The sequence below is a fragment of the Physella acuta genome, unplaced genomic scaffold (assembly GCF_028476545.2).
Source record: "Physella acuta isolate Inbredline_101_S28 unplaced genomic scaffold, ASM2847654v3 ptg000580l, whole genome shotgun sequence".
Lineage (NCBI taxonomy): Eukaryota > Metazoa > Mollusca > Gastropoda > Physidae > Physella > Physella acuta.
The window spans coordinates 211847-239650 of record NW_026732099.1 but is presented as its reverse complement, the minus strand read 5'-3'; the positions used below and the strand labels follow the sequence as shown (position 1 = coordinate 239650).

At 36.8% G+C, this 27804-nt stretch overlaps 2 protein-coding genes across 2 annotated transcripts in view; one reads left to right on the top strand and one right to left on the bottom strand.

The window, feature by feature from the left end:
* Positions 1 to 16582, bottom strand: part of LOC131947048 (uncharacterized) — a 48977-nt gene extending 32395 nt beyond the window's left edge. Inside the window, exons 1-2 of the mRNA XM_059308133.1 lie at positions 16543 to 16582; positions 15334 to 15453 (exon numbers count right to left, since the gene is read on the bottom strand). Coding sequence (XP_059164116.1) covers positions 15334 to 15453; positions 16543 to 16582 — 160 coding nt within the window. The remainder of the gene's footprint in view (positions 1 to 15333; positions 15454 to 16542) is intronic.
* LOC131947068 (cytoplasmic protein NCK2) lies at positions 1956 to 25969 on the top strand. Its single transcript, XM_059308149.1, has 4 exons — positions 1956 to 2071; positions 6070 to 6267; positions 21110 to 22175; positions 23928 to 25969. The coding sequence occupies exons 3-4, from the start codon at positions 21123 to 21125 to the stop codon at positions 24138 to 24140; spliced, it is 1266 nt and encodes a 421-aa protein (XP_059164132.1). The 5' UTR covers positions 1956 to 2071; positions 6070 to 6267; positions 21110 to 21122; the 3' UTR covers positions 24141 to 25969.
* The last annotated feature ends 1835 nt before the right edge of the window (positions 25970 to 27804 follow it).

The following is a 27804-nucleotide window of genomic DNA, read 5'->3' as shown; positions in this document are numbered from 1 at the left end:
GGTGGTTTTTTTATACATGGACCGCGTAGGCAACCGACCGACGGGGGGGGGGGGGGGGGGGTAATACCCTATTACGTTATTTGGTAATGGAGCTATCGGAGTTTCTTCCAGGCATCTCTTCGGGGGGGGGGGGGGGGTCTCCGACCCCCCCCCCCCCATCGAACGAAATGGAGTTTATATAGAAAATATATATTTTTACCAGTGTCCCCTTGGAAAATGTTGACCGCCCCCCCACCCCCGAAAATATCAAGCCCCCCCCGGAGAAAAAGTCTGGAAGAAACATTGGGAGCTATACACATGTGAGTAATGACATGGGGTTGGTATGAGGGAAGTGACTGGGCTAATAGACACGAATAGTAACTAGGTAAATATTGATAACAAAAAGGGGTCGGCGTGATCGATCGAACCTTGGATAGCTGTGGACAGCCACTCTTCTAGGAGAGACAACTCCAAAATAAAACAATTGCTGTCTTGCAGTTTGTTCTTAGTTGGACAAAGTTTATGGAAGCAAATCCAAAAAAGCAGGCAGAAATCGGAGTCGACGGCCTAAATGGCGCAAAACCAGTTGACACGTATATTTAATTGTGTTGGAGGGAATTCCATCCAATACTAAAATTAAGAACGAAGTAGAAGACGAAAAAAAAAGTGTATTGTATCGCAAGCAATGTTTGGTCTCAACTAGATTCTATATAGTCCTATTTAAGTGATAACCTGAGTATAATTTACATAGTTGAATCCTTTAAAAAGATTAATATAACCAATAGCCTACATGTAATTCTACGTTAAAATTTCACATACATGATCTTTAGAAAGTATCAAAGTTCTCACATAAACAATACTTCCCTACCATTTCATTTGGCTGTATGTACCTCCCAAAAAACATATGGACATCAAATTGCCGTTACAGTTTATTTCAGGCATTTCTTCATGTGGTGGAGGGGGAAGAACGTCTATTTTCTACACCTCCCCCCCCCCCCCCCCCCGAACAAAATAGAAATTTTATAGAAAATATATAGCCTACTTTTACCAGTGTATGCCCCCATCCGTAAAAATTTACCTCCCCCCCCCCCACCCCCCGTAAATTTAAAATGCCCCCATTCCCCACCCCCCACCCCTAATTGGAGAGAAAAAAAGCCCGAAAGAAACACTGATCGCCGGGCAAGGAGGTGTTGTGACTTTTGTTATGATGTGTAGCGAGATGTGTGGAAGGGTTTAGAAGGTGAGAAATACAAACACACGCTTTCGGTTTTTTTAAATCGTTTTTTTTTTAAGACTTTGTAAATAAAAAATTAGTAATATAGGCCCACTTAATTTTGACACCATAAGGCATGTTTAAAAAATAAACGTTGGGTCGGGAGGGGTGTGTGTGTGTGATAAGGAGTAACGTTTGTTGTTGTTTTTTTTTGGGGGGGGGGGGGGGGTTGGGGAGGGGAGGGGAAGGTCCTGGGAGATTGTCAAGGCTCTTAAAAATGTTGTGAACATAATGTTTAACCTAATAAGGAAAAAAATATTATCTGGTAAAATCAGTTTTAATAAAAATATAGGATTCTCAATTATATGTCTGTTTCTACTATCTATATTTTACTTTCCTATTCAAAACAAAAATATTAGATCTCTCTATATCCGGAATAATTTTTAAAAGTTCTTATAACAGGTCTAGAGTTGTGGTGTTCAAAGCAAAAATCTGGAACTAAAGGGAAACGATTCTCAATCAAAGATGATGGTGTTAATGTTTGGTAGTTTACCTTGTTTACGCCGGCGTACTGCTCGCTTAGTCTCCTGAAAAAAGTAGGTCATAATGTAATTGTCATTTATATTCATTAAATAAATTGTGAAATAGTAATACACAAACTGTTAAGTGAAGCTATATATTTTGTACACATGTATAAAATTGTACTTTAATATGTATGCTATTTTTACATGCGCAAGAATTGAATGTCGAATGAACTCTTTGCCCACCCCAAGATGGCGTAATGTTGGTGTCTAGTTTGGATAATAAGGAAATGAGTGATAATCATTCAAGTTCTTAATGATAATTTCATTACAATAAGACTGCTGCAAAATCAGTTTGGTGAGATTTCGTATGCCAATGCTTAATATTACTGAAACTTAAAAATTTATTCTCTAGCATGTTACAAAATAAAAAACACATTCACTGAACCAAAAAACTACAAAAACTTACCCACTGAATCATTCACTGAGACTCAGGATTGAATGAAATGTTTTCTGTACTGATGTACTGTATCTGTAGGCCTACTGCATTTATTTCAGTTGACTATGTGTAGTCTATGACTAATCATAGTGAGTTACTTGTTTAGTCTGTGTAATAAATCCTTATGGATTCAATGTCTCTAAAAATCTTTGATCACAGCCATGGTCCATGGGCATAGGATAGGGCATAGGCCTAGTCTGCTAGTCCATAGTCATTTTTATTAGGAGAAAAAATACTGTCTGTAGTCAAGACATCTATATTACTACAGGCTACTACTAGCATAGTTTATTACCTAATTTTTACTTTGGCCCCTACTTAATATTTAGAAATCTAGATTAGTTATTAGGTTAGGTAAGTGTAGTCTAGTAAAATCTAAAAGCAGTAGAATCTCTAGCTAGATCTAATATTACTTCTATTAGTTAAAAATGATTGAAGATAATAAGATAATGATATCCGATAATAGACTTTTCCAAAAATAGTTGTGGTAGGTTGTTAGTAATATTGTAATTTTGACAAGTTTTATGGTTAGAAATTAGGGTTAACCGTATGGTAGGGGTAGTACCCCTAACCTCAACCCTAGTCCTACCATTTATTGGTGGTGTTAGCATTGACTTTAACATTAGTAGGAAGTCTGTGTATTTTCGTTAACTACCAGTAACTGAGTAACCTAACTAACACCCATTTTCAAAGAAGATTCTATTATCAGACACAGGTATAAAAATTACCCCGTTAAAAACAATAGTAATACAAGTTTAGTATTAGATAGATCTACCTAGTAGTAGCGTTGTCGGTATAGGCAGAGTTTGCTGTAAAAACATGACCCGAAATCTCCCATTTCTTTCTGATACCGGACGCACGAGATTTGGTTTTGCATACTAATAAGTTTTTAATTTATGGTAATTACGTTTAAAAGGTCATTTCCTAATTTTAAATAAAAAGTAGAATGGTTTTCCCATTGTTTTGATGGTTTTGCGATCTGATTGGATGCAGTCTTTGCTTTGGTCTTCCCCCTGTATCAAGGTTAGTTTCAAATACGTTGGTATCTCGATTTTTTAAAAGATTATTCTAGATGAGAAAAGGTTACTGAGCAGGCATATCTTATGTATGGGGAAATATTTGTTTTTGGATATTTTGACTCCGATCTTAGTTATACTCGTCTAGAGGTAGTCACTATTTGTAGGTTGCGTTGTCACCATTGTAACATTTTTTCATCCCTATCTTCCGGCCTTTAGTTTTGATAAACTGACAACAGCATTCTTATGCAATGTGCAAACAAATCTCCTAATTGTTGTTTTCAAAATATTTTAACATACCAATCTTTCATTTTTTCAGCTCTAGATCTAGTTTTTGTTAAGGGTTTAAGGACAATTTTGGCAAATTTGTTTTTCTTAAAATTTAACTTCATCATCATCAGACTAGACAAGAATCAGGCCTAGCTTACCTTTCTGTTGCTATACACTATCTATGTGCTAACTGCAATTTTAAGTTTTCAAGTTCTATTTATCCTTATTTATAGTTATATGCTGAAAATCAGAATTCATTCACAATATAGGCACATAAAACATTGATCTAATAACTTCAATCAATTCACACTTATAACAAAATGGCTTAAAGATGGACTCTACTTCACATGCCGAAATAATAAGGCAGTTATATGCACATTACAGACAGTGCACTAGTAATATACTTTAGATTTCTGACTATGTAGTTCTTTCATTCAATTTATTTATATAAAACATTGCTTCAGAAACATTTTCATATTTGCGCAGCACACAATTTTGGGGTTAGGGGAGGAAGCCAGTACAAAAATATACTTTCTGTATTATTTTTATTCAATTCAACAACATATACAAGTTCTATATATCATTCTAGCTAAACTATTCAAATATGTACAAAATACAACAGCAAGTAAAATGAATATGCTCATTTACTTACACAGATACACCATTTCTCATCACAAATGGTCAACATTAAGAAGGTGGACTTTTACCCGTCATGAAAAAATTCATAAAAAAAAAAACTATTTGAGATAGAAAGAAAATCTTTTCTGTTTTGGTTTCTCCTTATGGAGATCTGCAAGAACATATAATTTTTATCTTTATATGATGATAAGTGTTTTTTTTTTTACCAGAATCCCTACTAGTAGTGTAGTAGTGGAGTGACTGTTTGATGTAGCTAAATTGTTATAATAGATTGAGGATCCATCAGTATTGAAACTAGACAAGTTCAAAGATTAGATTATTAATAAACTATACTAAAAATTAGACTTGACCTATAAATTAGGAATTCAGTTACTTTAGTAGAAATCTACGTCAAATTATTTCAATGTTGTAGACCTAGAATCTAGCGAGATCTGTCTAATATTAATCTGGTGGTAACTTACTGGATCTAGATTTAGGTAGGATAAAATAATAGGATAGTTTTTAGGCCTTATAAATAGATCTAATAGTAGTACTATTAAGTTACTAGATCCAGTTATCAAATAAAGACAAGCTCATTTAAATGCTAAGTAGACCTATTTTTTTCTAGATAATTTCTAGCGAGAGAGAAAGTTTCAGTATGTTTGGAAAAAATGCTAAACAACTTCAAAGTGTGCTTGATGTGGGAGTAAAATCAACATTGCAAGGAGTGAGATCACTAGGCAGTAATACATATGCTCACAATCAGGGCACATGAGAAAAAAAAAACATGATTTTGTAAATAACGTCATAGAAAAATATGATGATTATAAGCAATGCACAGGATGGGTATGCTATTGAAAATAAAATAGCCTGCTCAAGTATAAATTGTTATCATAAAATAATGAGCGCACCTGTAGTGCATTGCTACCATCTCAGAAGAAAGGTTAACATACCTTTGTAAGAGGATTTCATCAATGTGTTGCCAGTCATGTGTCCCTGTCTTGGTTTGGTCATCAAATGGAGTGGCCCTCCATGTCCCTAGTGGAGGGTGCTCAGGTGCTTTTTAAAATGAATGTAGGCGCCATAGTGCTTAGAGGAGCCCAGGTTGCTGCATGTCTCCCAACTGCCAGTGCACCAGCATAGGCGTCTGGTCCAAGCTTGTCAATGATTAGTTGCCCACAGTATCTATAATGTATGGAACGTAAGCGAGCCTGGGTGCTATGTGGGGTGATGATGCACTTAGTCAGTGCAGGATGCCCAACCAATGGATTTCAGTAGCGCAACGTATCCATTGTGTATCACACTCTTTAAAATTATCATAGTCGCTATACTTCTCACAAGGGAACCCAGTGCGGCAAATCTCACCCTGCTTCACTAATAGTAGCCCATTGTATCCATAGTGAACCGCACTCTTTAAAACAAGCGTAGGTAAGGTACCATGGTGCTAATGGGGGCAGGGGGGGTGTTACATCAAACCTTACCCTGCCTGTACGCCACCTTTAAAAAAAACATTTTAATTTTAAGTTTGTAGCGATTGTATGAACTATGTAGTAGTGTATAAAGGGCAGACACACACACTGGCATTATTTTTATATAGTTAAATGAGGAGCTTTACAGTACACCAAAAAGCAGTTTTGTTGGCAATTTATATACATTTTATTTATAATTCTTTTGGCCTGCAGTTCAGTCAAGGAATGCATTAGAAATGTCTGTTTTGATTTTGCACCTTTTTTTGTTGCATTGGTAACAATAAGTTACTCTCAGTTACTAATATTAGTAGAGTAGCATATTAATTTAACTACATTTAATATTTTATTCTTTGGCCTAGAATCCAGAGAATGTGTTAGCAATTGGGCTATCATACTCAGAGCTATGTTACAGTTTTTTTTTTTAATTTCAGAACATTCTATCCTTTTTAAACTATGCTGATAAAATTATGGAATTGTTATTTTTCAGGCTGCCAAGATTGGATTTTCATGTTATATTCCAATTGATGGAAGCTAGGAACATGTTCTACAATGTGGGAAAAGCTAAGAAACTGTGTTGGATTTATTGTATGATCAAGAATTACTGTGTCATTGACCTATAGACAGTTTATTTTTCTATTGGTGTTTTTCTGCTGCTGCAAATTTGGGAGTCAGATCAAGGCCTAAGGTTAGATTTGATTTCACCTCATTTTCAAACTTATTAAACCTTAAATACAAAATGTTAGGACATGTTGTTTTGTTTTTTTTTTGTTGTTTTTTTTTTTTAATTAAAAATTATTTAATTTAACTGATAAAATGTAAAATAACGAAGAGCTAATTTTAATTTTGTATCTATATTTTGTCAGACAAAAGTGGGTTTTGAGAAACACTGGCTTGTGTAATTATAATATGCGAAAGCAACGACTTTTAGTTTGATTATGCAATCTAGACCATTTGTATTGTATCCTTAGACAAAAAAACTGATATTCTAGACTTTATTTAACAATGTGGTTATTAATTAACATTGTTACTGAAGCTGGTTATTTTTGGCTAAAAACTGTTTGTGATTAGTGTTTATTATGCTGATAAATTTTAGTTATGATTATTAAAAGCAACCCTTTAAAAAATTTTATTATTTGACTGTGCAACACACTGAGTGAAAGATCAAAGATCAGTATTTCATCACTATGTAATGACTTCAATCAAGTTTTTAAGTGTTTAGTCAGTGATGTATAGGTTTTGGGGTAACAGTTAAATTAATGTACTTTACTCAGGAGTTAATTGTCTGGTTAGATCAGCAACAAGGAAATACTTTACAGAGAGTGTATTTTGATGTAGTGAGCTTGGGCAGAAAAGGGCTTACTTAGAATACTCACATAGACCCTAGTCTCTAGTGTAGTATTGTATAATGTGTGTTAGTACTACATAATGGGGTCTAGGATTGTCATCTGTCATTTAACCATCATCACCCTCCTGCCATTGCCAATCACCACTAAACATATTTTAAAATAACTTTTATACCTATCCTAATCTCCTCCAAGTCCATATCCATCTCCCTTACACTAACCTTATACTTAATATCCCAAACCCTCTCCTTTTTTTATTATCCCAAACCCTTTGGTATCTAGTTTTAAATTAATGTTAGAGTGCAGGTTTTTGTATGCTCCAGGGGAGGGAATTAATTATGGATTTGCATTTTAAATTAATAATGCTAATTGCTGATTTTAAGTTTGATCTGAGCAGTATAACACTATCTCACTTTAGCTCAATTCTCTCATTACCATAGTTGAAAACAAACATGCTTCGATGGCTTGGGGTAGGTGGGCTCATCCGATACTGGCTATTAAAAATATTAAAAGGTTTAGTAAATTAACTTAGTAACTATTTTTTTTAAACTGGCCTGAATCTCAAGAAGAATGAAACGGCTTTTTTTAAGAGAACGACATTAATTAACTACATACATTTATTTTATAACTTGGTGAGTGGATTGGAACTTTGTGATATTGTTTTGTGGATGGCTTTTTTGTGGTGACAGTAAAAGGTGGGAGCAATACAGTACTGCATGGTTGTGTGGTAGAGTGTTTGACTGCTAACCCAAAGTCCTTGAGTTCGGATCTTGGTTCAAAATAGTGACTTCTGGTTGTCCTTGTGTCACCCAGGTGTGGCGGATACCTGCCTCACTTTAGCAAAAGTAAAGAATGCTGGTCATAGTGCTAACCACACCATCCCTTTAGATGCCAAGTTCACATAAACAGGCAAACTTTACTTCACTTACCCTATGGATTGTTAGGCCTGACAGGGGAACTTTACTTACTAACTAACAATCAGCTTAAAAATACAGTGAAACATGCTACCCTTAGTGTTAGAGAGGTTTGTTTTGGGTGATGAGTACACTACACATTCAGCTGATACAGATGCTTGTCAATTGTTATTTTTTAAATTTATTCAACTTGTTCATCTATCTTCTATATATATAATTCTCTTCTTGGAGACCCTAGAAAACAAGCTGTAAGCGCGCCTTTCAGTCCCCTCTCTTCTTCACTAGGCATAGATCAAGCTCCCCCACCCCCACATGGTCTGGTGAGCTGTGGTTCACGTTAAATGTTTACTATTGTAGAGCCGGGTTTAGTGACGGCTATTAGGGGCATATAATTTAGTTTGAAACGATTTTAAACTTAGGGGAAGTAACTAAGAGGAGGCTGCTTTTACGGGGGGTGGGGGGGGGGTTGTAGGGGTTGGGGTTTGCGAAAGGAGGGTGGGGGGTATCGTCCTTAAAGACCTACTGATAGTGTTTTAAATCAAATATTTTCAGTGGCAGCATTGGTACTGTCGAATTCACAAGTTATGAATTACTGAAAAGTAGAAAATAAAACAACTAAATAGCGGTGTATGATACGCCGCGGATCGGCTCGTATTTCATAAACCAACATCTGGGTTGGTTTATGAGGTAAACAAAATATCACTTAAACTTCCACATTTGGTTTTCCCTAATCAGTCTAAGTTGACAGGAGGCATAAGTGATGGATGTGACTTTAGGATATACAGATAATTAGAAAACATGTAAAGGGCTGTTAGGGCACAGGTGATCAAAGATAGATGCTTAGTTAATGATTGGTGTACCTGTACGATTACCTGAGGGTAACAAGGTGTGACTCATCCTGTAGGAGGGAAGGGGGGGAGGGATATTTTCCCCCTAGTAAAGTAGTAAACAGGAGCGTGTTGAAGAGATGGCTGCACATCTGACCATTGACTGTGCGAACAGTTTAACCAACAGATGTGTGAGAGTTGTGCTGGCTTTTTAATCATGCTAAGACATAGATCTAGATGTAGGTGTTATTAAAAGATGTCATCACGCCCTTAGCGCAGGGGGGGGGGGGGGAGGGAGGTTGTAAATAAAGTGCTACTAATACTGTGTGGAATGGACCGGAGTTAGTTTAAGTTATGGGCTATGTTTTGTATATTTTACTTATGTTTATTTTAGTGGGGTTTGTTAAACTTAAGGACGCGCATTGTGTGTGTGTGTGGGGGGGGGGGGGTCGGGACAAGTTTTTTTTTTTTTGTTTTTTTTTACAATATGGTAAAATATCGGCGTCACGCTATGAAACTTACCAAATCATCGTACAGAAAGGTTTTATAAATATTTCTTGGTCGTTTTATTTGTGTTTGCTGCTATTGTGTATCTTTATGGTTATCTCTCTTATATATATATATATATATATATATATATATATATATATATATATATATATATATATATATATATATAATGTATTACAAATTACTAATACTTATGTAGAAAGTCGATATTATGCGACCTAACCATTTTGTCCGCATGTCTTTTTATTATTGTAACAATACCCACGCTTCTGAAGTACAGTCTTGAACCGTCGGCAAATAACGTGGTACAGGGCATTTGTGTTAGATACACCACCTTCATGGGCGGCGGCGCCAGGCTGTTCTCGGGTCCCGGTGTTTTCTTTGCAAGTGTAACGCATTAGGCGCCTGATGATACAGGTTGTTTTCTCCTACTGGTTGTGGGTACACACGGACGTGTAGGAAAACTGCAGAAATAACTCAAAGTATAACGTGTTAGGCTACTTATTTCTCGCAAACCAAGGAAACTTGTATCCAAGGTTTTTTTCCAGGTATTTTTCTCCGTGTAGGTGGGGGGGGGGGGGCGAACGCTGGTTAAACATTTTCTATATAGGCCTAAATTAATTTTTTTTTTCGTCCGGTAGAGGCTAGGTGCCAGAAATACATCTCACTCCACAAACATACACCGGAATGATGTCCGGAAAAAAAAACTACTTCGATTGTATCTGACTGTCTAATTCCAAGGTTTTACAGGTGCAATACTGTCTAACACGCGAGAATCATTATAAAAATTAGAGAAGAACGAAACAAAAAGTGAATCATTTCGGGAATTTCCGGACTTGAAAAATAGCACAATTTATAGTGTTGCTAACAATAGAGCAGTGAACGGCGATAGGAGTAGGGGTGGGGCTAATTGTACGGAGATATGCTCAGAACAAATCAAAATGTGATTATCCGGTTTAGCCCCATTATAAATGAATGCACATGTCCGATTCAAATTACATCAGCCTTCATTAACAACACGTTCAAAACCCTGTTTCGTAAAACTAAACATTGCTATGCCACCGTGGAAAAAAATGTAAATTCTTCCTTAACAATTACTGTCATATTTTAAAAAATAAATACTGGTGTAGCCTCTCATTTTATTTTTTTTATTTTTTTTTTTCAAATTCTAGAATTTGTTTGCTTCTAAGAGCTGCACTTAAAAAAAAAGTGTTTACATTGAAATACAGCCTTCTATAAGGTTATCCTATTGCTGCTTCATTAACCCTCCCTCAGCCAAGTTAGCGGGGCAGACAGTGATAAAGCTGTTTCTTTCTCTCCTTGTTTGACGCATCTAGTGAACGCTATTTTACATGGACACTATCTTTTGTCACTACGGTTTCAGAATGTTCTTTCCTCTTCTATTACTTTCAATTCTAACCAGCTTCTAACGAAGGGTTTCGATTAAAGATGCGTTAGTCATTACGGAAGTATTTAAGTTTTTTTTTCCTAGTCGACAATGCGGACAAAAAGCTTATCTAGCTGCGATCTATATTTAGATTTGGTTAAATTTTTTAACGTATGTTGGTCTGGATTCTGTATGAACCACAACAGATACTGCAAGTCTCTTCTGGATCTGGATAAACCACAACAGATACTGTAAGTCTCTTCTGGGTTTGGATGAACCACAACAGATACGGCAAGTCTCTTCTGGGTTTGGATGAACCACAACAGATACTGCAAGTCTCTTCTGTCTAAGGGTTGTGCCAGACTTTCTAGCGTAAAACTTTGATTGTTATCGCGAGATGGCATTGACTGCCGTTACCTGTTGCGCCATTAAATGTGCTGGAGTGTCTAGAACAGTAGTGTGTGACAACCTGAGTTAAGGGAGGGGTCATCAAGTTTTGTACCAATTATCGCGAAAATATATTCCAAGTTTCTGTTTTAAAAAGAGCGGATATTTGTTCTTGAAATGATGAAAAGCGCAGTGCGGTTAAATATTGTTGCATACATATACATTGTTTGTTAACTGAATAAATATTTCGTGGAAATTTAAAATTTCCACGAAATATTTTTATATTTGGTGCAATTTGATAACTTTCATGTTTCATACATTGGGTATGTCAGCGTATAATACGAAGGAGGTAGGGAATGGTTTACGACTTATTTGGAAAAGTGGGTACTGGATGTGTTAGAATAGTCCTATTTACGTTCTTTATGTACACGATTGATTAGAGGCCCCATCTTACAATCACATAACATGATGATGGTTACCAGTAGAACATCACCTCTACATTCTACCATCTCATTACATGATACTTGTTACCAGCAGAACATAACCTCCACATCCTACCATCTCATTACATGATGCTTGTTACAAGTACATCACCTCTACATTCTACCATCACATAACATATGATTCAATGATGTTGCTTCCTACCATCACATAACATGATGTTGGTTACCAGCATACCATCACATCTACACCGTACCATCACATAACATGAAGCAAGTCACCAGCGCAACAACTCGACTTAATAACACGCTCACAAAAAAATTATCGATAATCGCCTTTGGTTCTCTCACCCCCACCCCCCACCCCCACATTTCGACTCGCAGATTTGCATAGTGTTTTGACCTTCACCAAGTGTAGCTAGCATCCCATCCATTCATTGGCTACAGCACGCGTGTATGGGAACCACGGGGTCTTATCGCCAGAGATAACGTCCAGCATCGGCAACTTTCGGGAGCCCGGCACCACGAGCAGGTGGCCGGCTGTTCGTGGTTCTTGAATTACTTCACGGACCTAGCTGCTGCTGCCTGCATATGTTGCTACTTACCTGGCGATTTAATCGAGTTTAAAATATAATGATGTAATGTTGTGGTTTTGATGCGATCGTGTACTGTTGATATACGTTGGTGTTCTGTTTCAGTTTTTAATTGAAACTATAATGTAACGTATTGACGCGAGTTTTAAGCTGGAATCGGTGCAGGTAGATCCTGTTTTGTAATGAACGACCATGCAAGATATGATGTACATGTTACATTGTTTATGTATTTAAAATTCGGTAGCTGCGTTGTATGATCATCTGTTCGTAGGAAGAAGAGTTGCCGCATGTTAATGTAGGTTTGTGTTCAAATTCAAAAGTGTTTTTAAACTTTGTTAAAGTAAACATTTTGCCGCTAACAAACATTTGTCGCTTGTAATGTAGGTTTGTGTTTAAACTCTCTGAATGTTGTTTAGTGTTCAAAGAAAATTTGATTTAAAAAAAATTATATTATCAAGTATTAACGAACTTGGATTGCTTTTTTAAATGTTGACAAGTAACGTCTTTATTTGAATTTCTTTTCTACGGCTTAATATATGAATTTATTTTACTGTCTTTAGTTGATTTTATTCTACTAGTTCTTTGTGTGTTTTTAAGTGAGTTTGTTTAGCCCTCGTGAGGACTATTGTTGCGATCAGTGGATTATGTACCACACCCTTTGTTGTTAAAACAAGCTGGTTCTTAAAACATCGTATTCGAGGCTTAGCGAGCGTTTATCTTAACCCTGGACTTATATCCAAGAGACTTGCCCTCACCCTGACACATGTATAATCATTACAAAAAATGTACCAGTTTTTTCAGCTTCCCTCTTGCCATGTTGCTAATGTATATTACGTACCCCCCCCCCCCCCACTCCCCGCCCTCCCCCATCAAACACACCCCACTAATCCTATTCCTGTCTCTGACTTTGTATTAGCGCTAATGGAGATATGTACCCAACCTCTGGGGAAATCTATCATTTATCATTGGTTTTTATATATTTTTTGCTATTCATCCAAAAGACCGGAAAATTGATGCTCCGCTTTTCTTACTTGGTCGGGGTGAGTCTCAAAGCCTTTTAAGCCGGCTTAGACCTCTCTGCTTTCACAATCATCCCTATCACAACTTCCGCTTACGTCACGATCGGTAGGTAGTAAAGCTATCTCCTCCCTGCTTCTTGTAGGCCCCCATCCATCAAGATAAAACATCCGGCTTAAAATAGTGAACACGTGTATTAAAATAAATCTAGGTAACTTATACCAGTCCAGTGTTGTGTTGAGTTAGATAGGAGTTGGGAGTAGTTTGAAAATATAATGTGATTCAGATTTTAGATGTTTTGGTTGTGTAATACTTAAGAGTTGATTGTGTGGTGCTACAATATTTGTTATTACTCAGGTATTTTTTAAGTCGTTTTGTTGGGTAATTGTTTACAGTTTCTTGTTATTTAAGTCCTTCAAGAGCATTTCGCACACACGTTTTTACTCTTTAACAGTTGGTTGTGTGGTAATGGTATTACGATGTGTTGTGATTTAGACATGAGTTGTTTGCTTTGATGGAAGTAAAGTGCAACTAGTTGTGGTGTAGAGCGACATTTTGGCGTTCAAACATTACTCGTTTCTGTTTTAGGCCGCTGTTTATTAGCCCCTGGGCCTATAAGGCCGTACACTAAAGCGTATGGCCAGCCCTTCACTGGTGTAATTGACTCTACCCCTCTGTTGGATAGGGCTGACGTGCCATTTAACGACATTTTGGATCGTTCACTCCGGCCTGGGATATCTAAAACAAATAGCCAAATATGTGGTGCATAGTTTGAGGATAAGTTCACAAACGCATTCGAGTTTCACTGTTCGGGATTATTGGTGCTGATTTACTCGTGTAGTGGATAGAGGATTAAATGTATTATAGTACTGATTTATTTATGTTCTCTTGTAAAGTGGGTGATTATTTCAAACTATTTGTGGTACTAGCCTGATTATTGAAGTGGATAATTATGTTGACATTTCGCTAAGTCTACGCCTCTCTTCTGAAAACTGTGTTAATTCACTTTTCGTCACATCGATGTTTTAAGCTGTTGGGATTAGATACCACTTGATTATCTACAGTCATGAACGGCGATATTTTCATATGGTAAGTTAGACCATCATTACTTACATCTACTTCAACGCCTGGGAAGCCTACAGTGACTTAAGAGTTGTTAAAGAGTTTAGAATTAAACATTGTTGATTAGCTGGTAGTAATAACTGTAACGATGTTGAAGGAAGTAACATCTTCACTAAGCAATCTACTACTACGCTTGCTCCAATAGGATTGTTAGTTTCTACGGAAGTTGAACGTTATTAATGTGATGTTCAGTATCCAGTATAAATATGTTGACACTACACTCCCATGTCTGGTTCAAATATTCAAGTAAAAAATGTGTAACCCTGTTTGTTTATACTGTCTACATCTCTAGATCGACATTGACTATTTTTTTTTTGTAACATGAATAGAGGTGAGTACTTGTAGAGATGATGGTGCTATATAGTATTTGCATTCTTTCATAATCGCTCGAACTGTGGTGATATGTGTCATCTTGTTGTACCTAGCCAGATTTTGGTGTCTCAGATTTAATGCTGATATTTTTGTTGCGATAATATATTATCCAAATTTGAAAATATTTAACGTGTGTTTCTCTTTATTATGTTTGCTGTAGATCCATTTTTTTCTGAGGAAAGTCGTTATGTCTCTGTGTTTGTACGAGGGAGAGAGAGATGTAAACACAAGTGCATAGCAAAGTATGCAATACGGGAAATGACTAAAACATTCGTGTTAGATTCCCTCCCCTTCCTGCGCTATATTTACCCGCGAAATCCACCCAGCGTATCATCTATCGAAACCTCGATTTAAATGGCGGCGAAAATGTTATTTATTGCCGCGGTTGCTATACTGGAATAGATTTATAAGCATAAAACTCTGCTTCGGTAGCCGATAAGCAGGAGCATTTACTGAAGGTAGCGAGCATCGGTAGAAGAGTTGTAGTCGAGTTTTTACAACACGGTCGGAATCGTTCACGGTCTTTGAAGTGTTGTGAAAAAAAAAAGTACACTTTGTTCGGTACATTTTATACTGATTCCGAAACGGGTCTGCTTGGTTTGAAGTTGGGTTTAAATGTCTACTTTATTTTTTTTGTGCGCGCTTTATGAAAATTGGATTGACACTGCAACAATTGTCAGTTTTATTTTTTTCTTTCTTTCGAGCGATATAATAAGCATAAAAGCTTATCTCATGGCGCGATCTACTGATATATCTGGTTGTGGTGGTGGAAATGTCAAACAATACTTTTTTATTGTTTTTTTTTCTGTTTAGATGTTATGTAGGTAGCACTGACTTGCAGGCATTCACTTCGTGTTGGTTCTTCAGCCAGTGGTTCTCATATCGTTCTCCTGACATCCAGTGCTGCTGGTAGTGGTTCTGGTCTAATTTGGCTTGCCTGAGTCTGTTGTCTAGTAGTACTGTTAAATTATTTAGCGTTCATTTAACATCTAGCATCACTGGCAGTGGTTCTCAAAAATGTCTTGTCATACCCCTGGCATCTAGTATTGAAGTGGTTCTCAAAAAATGTTTTGTCATACCACTGGTATCTAGGTATTGCTAAAAGTGGCTCCCAATGTGCCTTTTTATAGTATTGCTAATAGTGGTTCTAATATTGCTGATAGTGGTTCTCACAAAATGGCCTGTTATACCCCAGGCATCTATTATTGCTAACACTGGTTCTAAAAAAGGCGTGGGTCGCGCCGCTATCGTCCATTGTAGAAATGAGTCATTTAATTACCGCCTTTAGGACTATGACTAGGGCTCGTAAAACTATGTGTCAAGCAGGAATTATGAGAGACAAACCACCGTGATTGTACATTCGATGACTCAAGAGGTTGAATCATGACCGACTGACTTTCACTGCACTAAACAATAAAACTGCAACTTTCACGGTACAACGTCTTGTTTCGCATCATGTACAACAAACACATTCTCGATGTCCTTTTAGGAAGTACATGTTAATGTACAGATGATGTTGGTAGTGTTGGGTTGTAAGATGATGTAGGTAGTGGTGGATTGTAGATGATGTTGGTAGTGGTGAATTGTAGAAATGTTGGTAGTGTTGGGTTGTAAAATGATGTAGGTAGTGTTGGGTTGTAAGATGATGTAGGTAGTGGTGGGTTGTAAGCTGATGTTGGTAGTGTTGGGTTGTAAGATAATGTAGGTAGTGGTGGTTTGTAAGATGATGTTGGTAGTGTTGGGTTGTAAGATTATGTAGATAGTGGTGGTTTGTAAATGGTGTTGGTAGTGGTGTGTTGTAGAGATGTTGGCAGTGTTGGGTTGTAAGATGATGTTGGTAGTGTTCGGTTGTAAGATGATGTTGGTAGTGGTGGGTTATAAGATGATGTTGGTAGTGTTGGGTTGTAGAGAAATAGGTAGTTGTGGGCTGTAGAAATGACGTTAGTAGTGGTTATATAAATAATTTACAAAAGTTTCGTAAACCTGGCTTGTGACGCCATGTTGTGATGTTAAAAAAAGTTACTATTTTGTGTTCCGCGTATACCCACTTTGCCTGGGAGTAGCAGCCAATTCTGTCTTATCTGACATCGTGACTTAGGTATGAAGGTAGCAGTCGCTGCAGCATCCTGACGGCAGGCTATCATGTAAGGTAGACAGATAACAGTCCGTGGACCAGTGCAGTGGATAAAGTTTATTGCTGTACGTCTCCGGTGGGATGGGTAATTAGATTGGGTTCTACGGCTGGGTGATAGTGGGTTGTGGAGATGGTGTTGGTGGATTGTGGTCTTGGGTTGGTGATGATGTTGGTGATAGTGGTAGGTTGTGTAGGTGATGTTGGGTTATTGATGATGTTGGTGGTAATGGTGGGTTGTAGAGATGGTGTTGGTAGTGGTGTTGGGTTGTTGATGATGTTGGTGGTAGTGGTTGGTTGTAGAGATGGTGTTGGTAGTGGTGTTGGGTTATTGATGATGGTGGTAGTGGTTGATTGTGTAGATGGTGTTTGGTGTTGGGTTATTGACGATGTTGGTGGTAGTGGTGGATAGTAGAGGTTGTAAATGATGTTGGTAGTGGTTGATTGTTAGACGGTTTTGGTAGCCGTTTTGGTGCTGGTAGTTGTATTGGGTTGATTATGATGTTGTAGGTAGTAAAGGTTGTAGATTGTGGTGGTAGTGGCGGGTTGTGGAGATGGTTTTGGTAGTGGTGTTGGGTTGGGTTGTTGGTGATGTTAGGAAAGTCGTGGGTAGTAGACATTGTAGTGGCAAGCTGTAGATGATTAAGGTAGTAATGGTTTGTAAGATGATTTACGTAGTGATAGGTTGTAGATGATGTTGGTAGTGATAAGCTGTAAAAGATGTTGGTAGTAGTGGGTTGTAGATAAGATGATGTTTGTTGTAGGGAATTGTAGATGATGTTGGTAGTGGTTGTTTGTCGAGCTGATATTGGTAGTGACGGATTGTAGAGTTGCGTTGCCTTTATTTCATTGTCGAGTGTCATCCATTCGCTACTTTATCATATTATGTTCGTCACTAGTAGTTTAGGCGACAAGTCGGCTTAAATTTGCTCTTCGAGCGAGATAAGCTGTAAATCATGTCTACATGTTACGGGTATTACTAAATAATTAAACCATGTCCGCTGTTATCAAACCGATCCCAGGAAATTTGAGATGCCACCACTGGATTAGTGGCTATAGCAGTGGTTCTTAACCGGGGTTCAACCTTACCCCAAGGGCTCGGTGAGTCAGTCAGGGGGTCGACGGATGTCAAGACACACGTCTGACTCAAATGATTCACGATTGGATATTTTTTAAAGCGCGGACGATAGAACTATTAATAAGGGTTCGGTGAATGCGCGTATGAAACTTATGGGGTTCGGTACATCCAAACATGAACTACTGGGCTATAGCAATACTGTATACGGGAGTGGGGAGATAAAGGTTATAATATTTCACATACCCACGTATGATATATGTTATTTTTCCTTTTTTTTTTTTTAGGATGGGTAAAAATTGTATTTGTGGGATTGTCTTATCTTTTTTTTGTTACATTTTTTTACTCAAATCTTTTATTATTGACTACCAGGTAGGTGCCTGTTTATAAGATTGTAACGTCTTTTAGTTGTGTTGCACATACGTAACCGCCCTAGATTTGATGACTTTTGTAAAAGAATCATTGAAGTCGTATTACCCATGTCTGTAAGGTGTGCATGGATATTTTGTTTTTTCTTCTGTTGAAATACCCGTGTCTATATGAGCACGGATAGCCGTTTTTTTTACCGTTGAATAGGCCCACATCTATATGTTCACAGATATTCTTCCGTTGAATAGGCCCACGTCTATATGTTCACAGATATTCTTCCGTTGAATAGGCCCACGTCTATATGTTCACAGATATTCTTCCGTTGAATAGGCCCACGTCTATATGTTCAGTTATTCTTACGTTGAATAGGCCGCTTCTATATGTTCACAGTTTGCAGTTTTTCTTCCGTTGAATAGGCCCACGTCTATATGTGCAACGGATAGATTTTTTCATCTATTGAACCGTTCCGTTATGTGCAGGGATATTTGAGCTTTTATTCCATTGAATGCCAGTACCCCAGTTATTGCTAGACAGAGGATGGGGAGAAAAGAACCAAATCTATCGATCGTATTCTATTTATCCCCTGCATGCTGGGTAGTGGCTTGCCTGTAACCTGCATCATTTATATATTCTTTCTGTCTGATTCCCCTTTTTTGTGTGTTGTTGTTTTTTTTCACGTTTTCCGCTCAGAAGCCCTGAATTACGTGATGGGCAGGAGTTATAGATGTGTTAAATAGCCAGGCTTGAATCTGTTGTTTGTATCAATGATAACAGTATTGTGATACATGTTAGGCTCGGGGAGTTGGTAAAAAGTGGGATTGTGGCATGTCGATGAACGTGTGCTTAACTATTAAGTGAAACAAACTTTCTAGTGAGTGTCTATGGTAATTATTACACTTGAAAGATATTTGAATACCTTTGTTGGTTTCGTAGATATTTGAAAACCCCTTTTTTAAAAGTTATTTTACATGTTACAAAAAAAAATATGTATCTGCGCATGATTAGGTCAAGTGACGTCACAAATATGTCCGCGCATGTTAAAGAAACGTCACATATTACGGACTGGTGGTCACGTTCTCGTTGATGTGTGAATTAATCTGTGTGTAAATCGCCAGCACGTGTTAACAGATGGCTGTCATCACTTGGTTTACTTGTTGTTTTAAACTCATCTAAAAAATGTCACTGAAAACGAAACCCACTAATTTTTTTTCCCCGTTTTGTATCCTGCTAGATCAAATATAAGGAATGTATTGACCTCTGCGTACTTTAGATAAATAATCAGCGTGCGGTGCAATTAATCTTTCGATAAATAATCCGTGTGTTGGAGCAATTAATCTCTCAGTGTGCCCATGTCCAACGTGTGACCATCCATCTGTTTACATATGACAGGCACATTCCGATAATGACAAATGACCTGGTCTGCAGACTAGCTGCTACCTGCTAATGGCACAGATGGCCGTTTACCACTGGCCCGTCATACCTGATGCGTTTCTTCCAGCCACTCTGTTTTTATATACTAGCTGGCTAGTTCCATCCAGCCCATGTTTTTTGTATGCTGTCTTAATGCTGGCTGGTTCTTTCCTTCCAGTCCATGTTTTTATATGCTGTATTAATGTTGGCTGGCCAGTTCCTTCCAGTCCATGTTTTTATATGCTGTCTTAATGCTGGCTGGTTCTTTCCTTCCAGCCCATGTTTTTATATGCTTTATTAATGCTGGCTGGTTCTTTCCTTCCAGCCCACGTTTTTATTTGCTGTCTTAATTCTAGCTGGCTAGTTCCATCCAGCCCATGTTTTTATATGCTGTATTAATGTTGGCTGGCCAGTTCCTTCCAGTCCATGTTTTTATATGCTGTATTAATGCTGGCTGGTTCTTTCCTTCCAGACCATGTTTTTATTTGCTGTCTTAATTCTAGCTGGCTTAATCCATCCAGCCCATGTTTTTAAATGCTGTCCTAACATTGGCTATTTCTTTCCTTCCAGCCGTTCTGTTTTTACATGCAGTCTTAATACTGGCTGACTCATTGCCTCAATTAAACTCATTTAGCATTGTTTTATTATAACAAGTAGAGTTTTATTAACAGAAGCAGTTTATTGTGTTTCTTGGCCATTACTGCACTTCAAACAAATATTCTTTTTCTTTGTTTAATGTATTCTTAGGCATATGTCACTACATATACATTACAGTATCTATTTACTTGAGCTGCATACTTTGAAACTACGCCCTGTCATGTATCTTAAAGGAATGCCATGCTTTTCTAGCAGAAACCAGGTGTCTTCCCCTCCTAATCCACCTAATCCACCCAGATCAGCTTCTGAAAGCTCAGCATTACCGCAGGACATACTCCCAAGTTTATTTTTTCCGCTGCGGGAAACTGGATCTCATTTCTTTTCAAGCTTTGGCTAATTAGTTTAATTGAAAGACATTTTTATGCCCAGACATTTGATTGTATCTGGTGAAGTGTGTGAAAGGGAGTGACTCATGGTAAAGGTATTCTGAACAAGCTGTATCCATTATAATTCTGCTCACTTCTAATCAATCAATTATTGATATGTTAGACATATTCAAACTCAAGCCTCTCATAGCTTTACCTCCAGGGGTTATGAAACACATGTACCACAAGGCTCTCTCACACTTAAGTGTATATAGAGCAGTTGAAGTAGAGTTTGTTTCTTTAACCTCCTCATATCATTCTAGCCTTTGCTTTCATTGATTAAAGCTGGGTACCCATTAGACATGAGTGGGATATAGGATAAGCCTTGAAGTTAACATCTAGACTTTGGGTTCACCATTGTTCCCTCTAATTTGACCATTTTGTTTAGAATAAATGATTCACCTAATTTAGCGCAAAAAGTTTTAATTTTTTTCTATTATTAACATGTTGTGTTAGATTTTTTTTTAAATTCCTTCTTTTTATGATATTTTTTAAGGGGTTACATTTTTTTTAAAATAATGATATTTAAAAACAACTCTTCTTGTTTATGATACTTAAAAACAACTCTTCTTTTTTATGATACTTAAAAACAATTTTTCAAATTTCAGGCCATCACTGAGTATGGCAGAAGGCCAGCAGGAGACTCAGCTTATTGCCAAGTATGACTACAAGGCTGAGAACTCACAGGAGCTCACTATGCGCAAGGGGGAGAGGCTGCTCTTGGTGGACGACACCAAAGACTGGTGGAAGGTTCGCTCCCCTGATACAGGGAAGGAGGGGTTCGTGCCTTCCAACTTTGTGAAAATTGTCAAACCAAAGGCCTCGCTGTTTTCAACCATCCTCAAGAAGCACGGCGCCAAGAAGAAAGAGGGCAGCAAGCCCTCCCATCCAAGTCCCGTGCTTAACAATGGCGACTCTGTGCGCTCAAGAACTAATGGGAATAATATCACGACAGAGACCTACCAGCTGGGGCAGTGTATACCAGCCTGTGCCAAGTATTTGTACACTGCCCAGAGGGGGGATGAGATCTCCCTGTCTAAAGGGGAGAGAATCATGGTGATAGAGAAGTCTAGTGACGGCTGGTGGCGAGGGAGGAAAGACGATGGCAGCGTGGGCTGGTTCCCGTCCAACTACGTGGAAGAGGTCAGCTCCTCCGGGGGAGGCAACTCCTCCGATAACAACCTCCTTTACTTCACGGCAGCCGAAGCCAAGTCCCAGTCCTCACCCTCCCACAGCTCAGCCGACATTGTCCTGGCGCTGTACCCCTTCACTGGGAAAAACTCAGGGGAGCTGAGCTTTGAGAAGGGGGAGAGGCTGGAGGTCATGAACACTGAGACAGACTCGGAGTGGCTGTCGGTGAGGAACTCCAGGGGAGAGACTGGCGTCGTGCCGGCGAATTACGTCACACCTGCGCCGAGCTCCGGGGAAGAGGGCAGCGAGCGAGGGACGTCAACATCCTCCTCCAACCCACAGTCGCAATCACAGTCCATCTCATCCATTTCTAACACATCCATAGCAGCGCTTGCTCTCGCTGGGAGAAAACAATTTCAGGTATCTGGACCTTTAGCAGACAAAGAGTGGTATTATGGGAAAATATCCCGAAATCAGTGCGAGGATATCTTAACAAAGTTTGCCCAAGATGGAGATTTCTTAATTAGGGATAGCGAGTCAACTGTAAGTACTTCTTTCATTGTCTGATATTTGTAGATTAAAAGTAAAGTTTCCCTTTCAAACCTGACGGTCTATGGGGCAAGTGAAGTAGAGTTCACTTGTTTCTGTGACCTCGGCATATGAAGAGATGGTGTGGTCAGCACTATGCCCAGCCGCCTTCACTTTCCCTAACGTGAGTTAGGTACCCATCAGAGTTGGGTAGACTCAGGGACGGTCTACACTGACTTGAACCTAAATTTGAACTCTAGACTTTCGGGTTAGCAGTCCAGCTCTCTACCGCTAGACCACTCCGTCCCAAGATTAATCGTATTTATTTATCTGAAGTTGTGCTAGTAAAACTTGTATTTATTCAGTATTTCCAATTAATCAAAGTACTTCTTTTGTGGTCTTATATTTGTAGATTAATCATATTTATGTGAAGCCTTTCATGTTTCAAGTCAGTTTACTGCAAATTTTCATACATTCTCAATCAGATGCCGTCATCTCTGTTTTAAAACCTCTCCGTTCTTAATCTTTATTGTTGGAAGGGATCCCCTCAAACATAATTAAGTATCATGTATCAACTAGTTATGCGCCATTTAGGCTGTTGACTCCAATGTCAGCCTCCTTTTCTTATTGGATTTGCTTCCATAGCCTTTGTTATAAAACAAGTGTTAGTTTGTTCTAATTATTTTTACTCTGTGAGCTGAAGTGTTGACCATAGTTTTGTATGATGCTCCTTTTTCAATGCATGGTTTATATTGTTTTTGAAACTAAGCATCTATAATATGATGCTTTAGGGAGTGGGGCAATTCACTCATTGTGCTTTGTTCTCATGGTGAAGTGATCTGTTGTGGAAATGTATTTTGAAGGGAGAATCTTAGTGCAGATGTCCAGAGAGACGCATAAGGTGGTTTGTTATTAAACCGGGGGAAATCTCAGCCCATACCCATTTTTTCACCTGCCACCTGGCTGATCCATAATCTGTTTTATTATAAGCTTTTTGATGAACATTCTTAACAGATTGTAGGGTTAATTTTCATAGGTTTTACTTTCTCTGGCATTTTGTAAGTGTAACAATTCTTCTTTCAGTTTTTTTTTTTTAATTTTAATTTTTTTTTTGTCAGAGCAATAGGCATTGAATAAAACATAATGTTAATTAGGCCTTTAGTTTATATTTTTTTACATAGTTAGTGCTGCAATTTCTTTTCACATTACAGCAGTTAACATTTCTTAGCCTCATTTGGTTTGTACATACAAAGTTTTGCTCAGAATTTTCACCCAATTGTTGCTCTATTTAATAAATTATAGTTTTATACTTCTATTTTGATTTATGCAAAAATCATAACTTTTATTGACAGTTTAATTCATTGTATACAAGGTTGTTTTGTTTTTTAATTTACATAAACGAGTAAAACAATTTTTTTTTCTTAATAATTAGTTAATCTATTTAGCTGTTATTTTGATTTTTTTGTAAGCCTATTATGGTGATCATTTTATTATCTGTTTGTCTAGTTTTTAGATTAACTTATATACATACTTAACGTTATACAATCCTTGATCTGTCACTTGTTACATTTGTTTTAAAAATATCTACTTCTTTAAGTATCATATCCTCATTGTGTTACTATTAATAGACATGTTAATCCTGGTCACTGTTGTTCTATAGATGTTTGTACTCTAAGCTATTGTGCTATTTTTAAGTACTTAAAACTTTGAAATACCAGGAACAATCTTTAATACAAAATTCACATTGTTTTCTTTCTCCTCCCTCAGGCTGGCCATTACACAGTGTCTTTGAAAGCTCCAGGTCGCAACAAACATTTTCGTGTGAAAAACACTTCAGGGGTGCTAGAGATAGGGCAACAAAAATTCACAAATCTAGACGATCTTATAGAACATTATAAAAAACATCCAATTTTCAAACAGGAGGCGGAGAAATTGTATCTTGTCAAACCGTTCATCTGTCCATCATCACAAGACAATTGATGTATCTCTAATATAAATTAAATAGATCAAATAATGTCACATTTTATTTATCCATTTTACAAAATGTATTTTTTTTTTTGGATCTTATAATTTTGAATTTACGTACCATCCAGTTCATTAAAGGTACATCCATTGTTATTATGTTACATTTATTCAGCTAGGAAACATTACACAGGAAATTCTTTTTACAAAATGTATTTGTTTTTTTCGGGATCTTATAACATTGAATTTTTGTACAATCCATTGTTATTTTGTCTCATTCACTTCATCTAAGAAATATTACGCAGGAAATTCCTTTTCCATGATCACATCCTCTGTTTTAAAGTCTGGTGGATTAATTTCTTGATCTCATGCCAGTCCAGGCTTAGTTAACTAGAGACGACACAGCTAAATCCCTCAGTGGTTTATGTTCATGGGCGACTGCCCTCCCCCTCTAACAATGTGCAATGCTAACTTGATCTTATCTCTTGAGGTTGTTTTTTGTTTTGTTAATCTTGTTCTTTCACTTTGTATTTGCCAGTGTTCATTGCATCTGCTCTCTTTTCTATAAGGAGGTTTTTTTTTTTTTAACTTTAGCTAAATGAATTTGATTTAAAGTTGTGACCCTCCATCACTGTTTGAGTTGCTTAGCACCTATGCCTGAATTAGAGTTTTTCAGTCTATCTAGAAGAAAATGTCAACTCTGATTTCACTAGTGAAAACTGTTTTAGTAATATGACCAATAGTAGTTTTAATGTTAACTCTGTCTCTTTTGTGCCACTGAGAAATTTATAATCTGGTATCTTTAAACCTAGCATATTGATTTGTTATGTACATACTTAACAACAATACTCCTTATAAATTTCAACAAAAATTTTGCACATTTGAAAATGTGAAACAACTGAACTCTCCAAACTGATTACCTATAACCCACCCACACACATCCCTCTTCCATATGTTTGCTCTAGCTGAGTAGAACTTAAGATGCAAAGTGACTAATTTTGTCATGGAGGTTCACATTTGCTGTCTATGCTGATAGTTTTTTTTTCTTTTGAAGTTTCTGGTGAACTCATGTTTTCTATATTTTCTATTAGGTTGTTTTTTTTTACTTCTACTTCTTTGGTCAAGTGATTAATGTAGTTTAAATTTAAAGACATTGGCTTTATGTTATATCAGGTTGTTTATTTTTATCTTTAGTTAAATGATTAATGTGTTTTAAAGACATTTGCTCTTTTCTCTATTATTATGCTGTTTTTCTTTTTTTTTTGTAAAACAATTAATGTAGTTTAAAATTAATGGCATCTGGCATAAGTTTCACAGCAGGTTCAATTCTAATGTTGAAGACTTCGTAGATCAAAGTATATAGTCCCTATCCTAATCCCATTTCTTGCTCCGTAGGGCTTTAAAAAACTTTATGGTATATGAGCATTAAAAAAGAGTTAAATCAGTTTTACTCATACTTAATTTTCAAAAGCACACAATTTGACTAAATCAGTAGTTGGCAATATTTCATGGCTGGATTAATGTGATTTCACTTTGAAAATTTACCTGGTGAAATAAAAAGCTGTTGAGTCAGTCACTTTAAAGTCATCTAAAGGTTGTTTTCTTCTTTTCATCTATTGGTTTAGTGTTGAGGACTATATATGCATGGGAGATCATGTGACATAGTGTGAGCAATAATAAATATTTTCCATCTGTGAGTAGTGTCTGAGACTTTGATATTGTGTTATTTGCAGCTGAGAGCTTTGTGAAGTTATTAGATGCATGTGTCAAGCAGATCATGTATGGAACAAAGAATTATGTTATAGAATAGTTAATTTTTTTATACTACAAATTAACACTGTCCACTTGCAAAACCTGAATTAAGTGCTAAATTAGTAATAGTAATACAGTACTTTTACTCTAAAATAATTGGCCATAAATTTTGTTTCAGAAAAAAAGGAAATAATAGTTCAATTGGCACCAGAGGCATTCGAACCCATTTCGGTGCATGGGGCGAACTATCAATTCTGCCCCCTCCCACATATTTATACATTTAATCACGTTAACAAAAAAGGACCCCTACCAGTCACCCATGATAGTGTTTTCCATATCATAGAGCCAAATAGCATTCTATTTTCTAAATTTTGATAGTAATACACCTCAAAATAAGCTTTCATTTTTTAAATTTTTCTACCCAATTAGGTTACCCCCCTAAGGTCGTTGCCCCACGCTCCCTTCCCAAGCATAGCTACAGATTGGCAGTATGTAGATTTCTGAATGGGAGTAAAACATATTTGAAAACTAATTAGCTGTTTCTTGATAAAAGAGTCCTACTACTTATACAAGCTTTAAGCTCAAAATACTAAAATTAATAATGTGGCTTATGGTGTATGGGAGACAATGTGATTTATATAATTTAAAAGCTTTGACTAGATTTCCAGGTGGTTTAGCTTGTGCCAAATGTTGCTCAGACTCTGATCTAGTCTTTGTGTTTTCAAACACTCAATAAACCAAAAGAAAATCACTTTTTTTCAAAATGTATTTGTACCATCTGTACAATAACTGTATAAAACTATAGGGCAAAGATTTTTATATTTCATAGAAATCTAGATATAATTTGAGATACCAAAGGGAAATAATGAAAACATACTTGTTTTATATCATTGTTTAGTAAACGTTTTTTTTTTACTTACAAATTTTACTACTTTACTTGTGAAACTAACCTTCTAACCTTATACAGCAAAATGTATAGAATGACATGGATATTTTAAGGGACCAGTATAGTACAATACATAGGAAATATTGTTTTTATACAACTAAACGATTTTCTTTATTTGTTATTCCACTTTGGCTTACCATAGGCAGTGTTATTTCTACTCATTAAGTCTGGTGATGTTTATACTATTTTTCTTGAGTTTTTGTATGAATCTGTAAATTGATACCAAATTTGATGGTAGTTTTATAATCAGTATGACAATTTGTAAATTGTTATTGTAAAAAATGAACACAGACCAAGATTCATTGTTGTGTTCATGTAATATATTTACTTTTTCCTGATTTACCAAGCTATTTAAGACAATAACATAGGTTCTTTTACATGTTTTTATATTAAAGCGTTTTTTTTTATCATTCTTTGACCATATTGACTGTATACAGGACAAATGATACGTCCAAAAAAATAATCTCGAGAAAAATGAGTTTATAAGTCTAATTCTAATATTAAAATTGTGCAAAATGTTAAAACACAAAAAATACTTGAATTCTAGTTTTCTGACATTTTTCCTTGAGTGCTCAGTTAGTTTCTATTATTGACAATATAAGTATAAATTATGTACATTGATTTAACAAAAAGTGAACATACTGCATTTTTCTTGTATACAGTCATTATGTTCATATAGTTGTGTTTATTATGCGTCACAACATCTCATTGTTTGATAGAAAAGTAAGGCTCGCGAGAGACAGAGTTAGTGTTCTTTTTATTTACTTTTCCCCATCCAAGGCAAAAGTCCTAACTTTCATTAAATTTTTAGAGTTCAAGCAGCCCTGTTATTGCTGAATGCATAGTCTTTAAAGACTTTTCTTCTACTAGTGACCTTGTTTTATTACTGATAATTTATGATGATTTTTTTTTAAGTCCTGTCACGAGGTGCCTTTGTTAGTCTGCATTCAACCAATTGCTAGTGTAGTTTACTGATGAAATTGA

What these genes read in the sequence shown, in the direction of transcription:
- LOC131947068 (XM_059308149.1), top strand. Translation starts at nt 21,123, where the DNA reads ATGGCAGAAGGCCAGCAGGAGACTCAGCTTATTGCCAAGTATGACTAC. An exon ending in TTAGGGATAGCGAGTCAACT is followed by an intron (nt 22,176 to 23,927) that starts GTAAGTACTTCT and finishes CTCCTCCCTCAG; the next exon opens with GCTGGCCATTACACAGTGTC.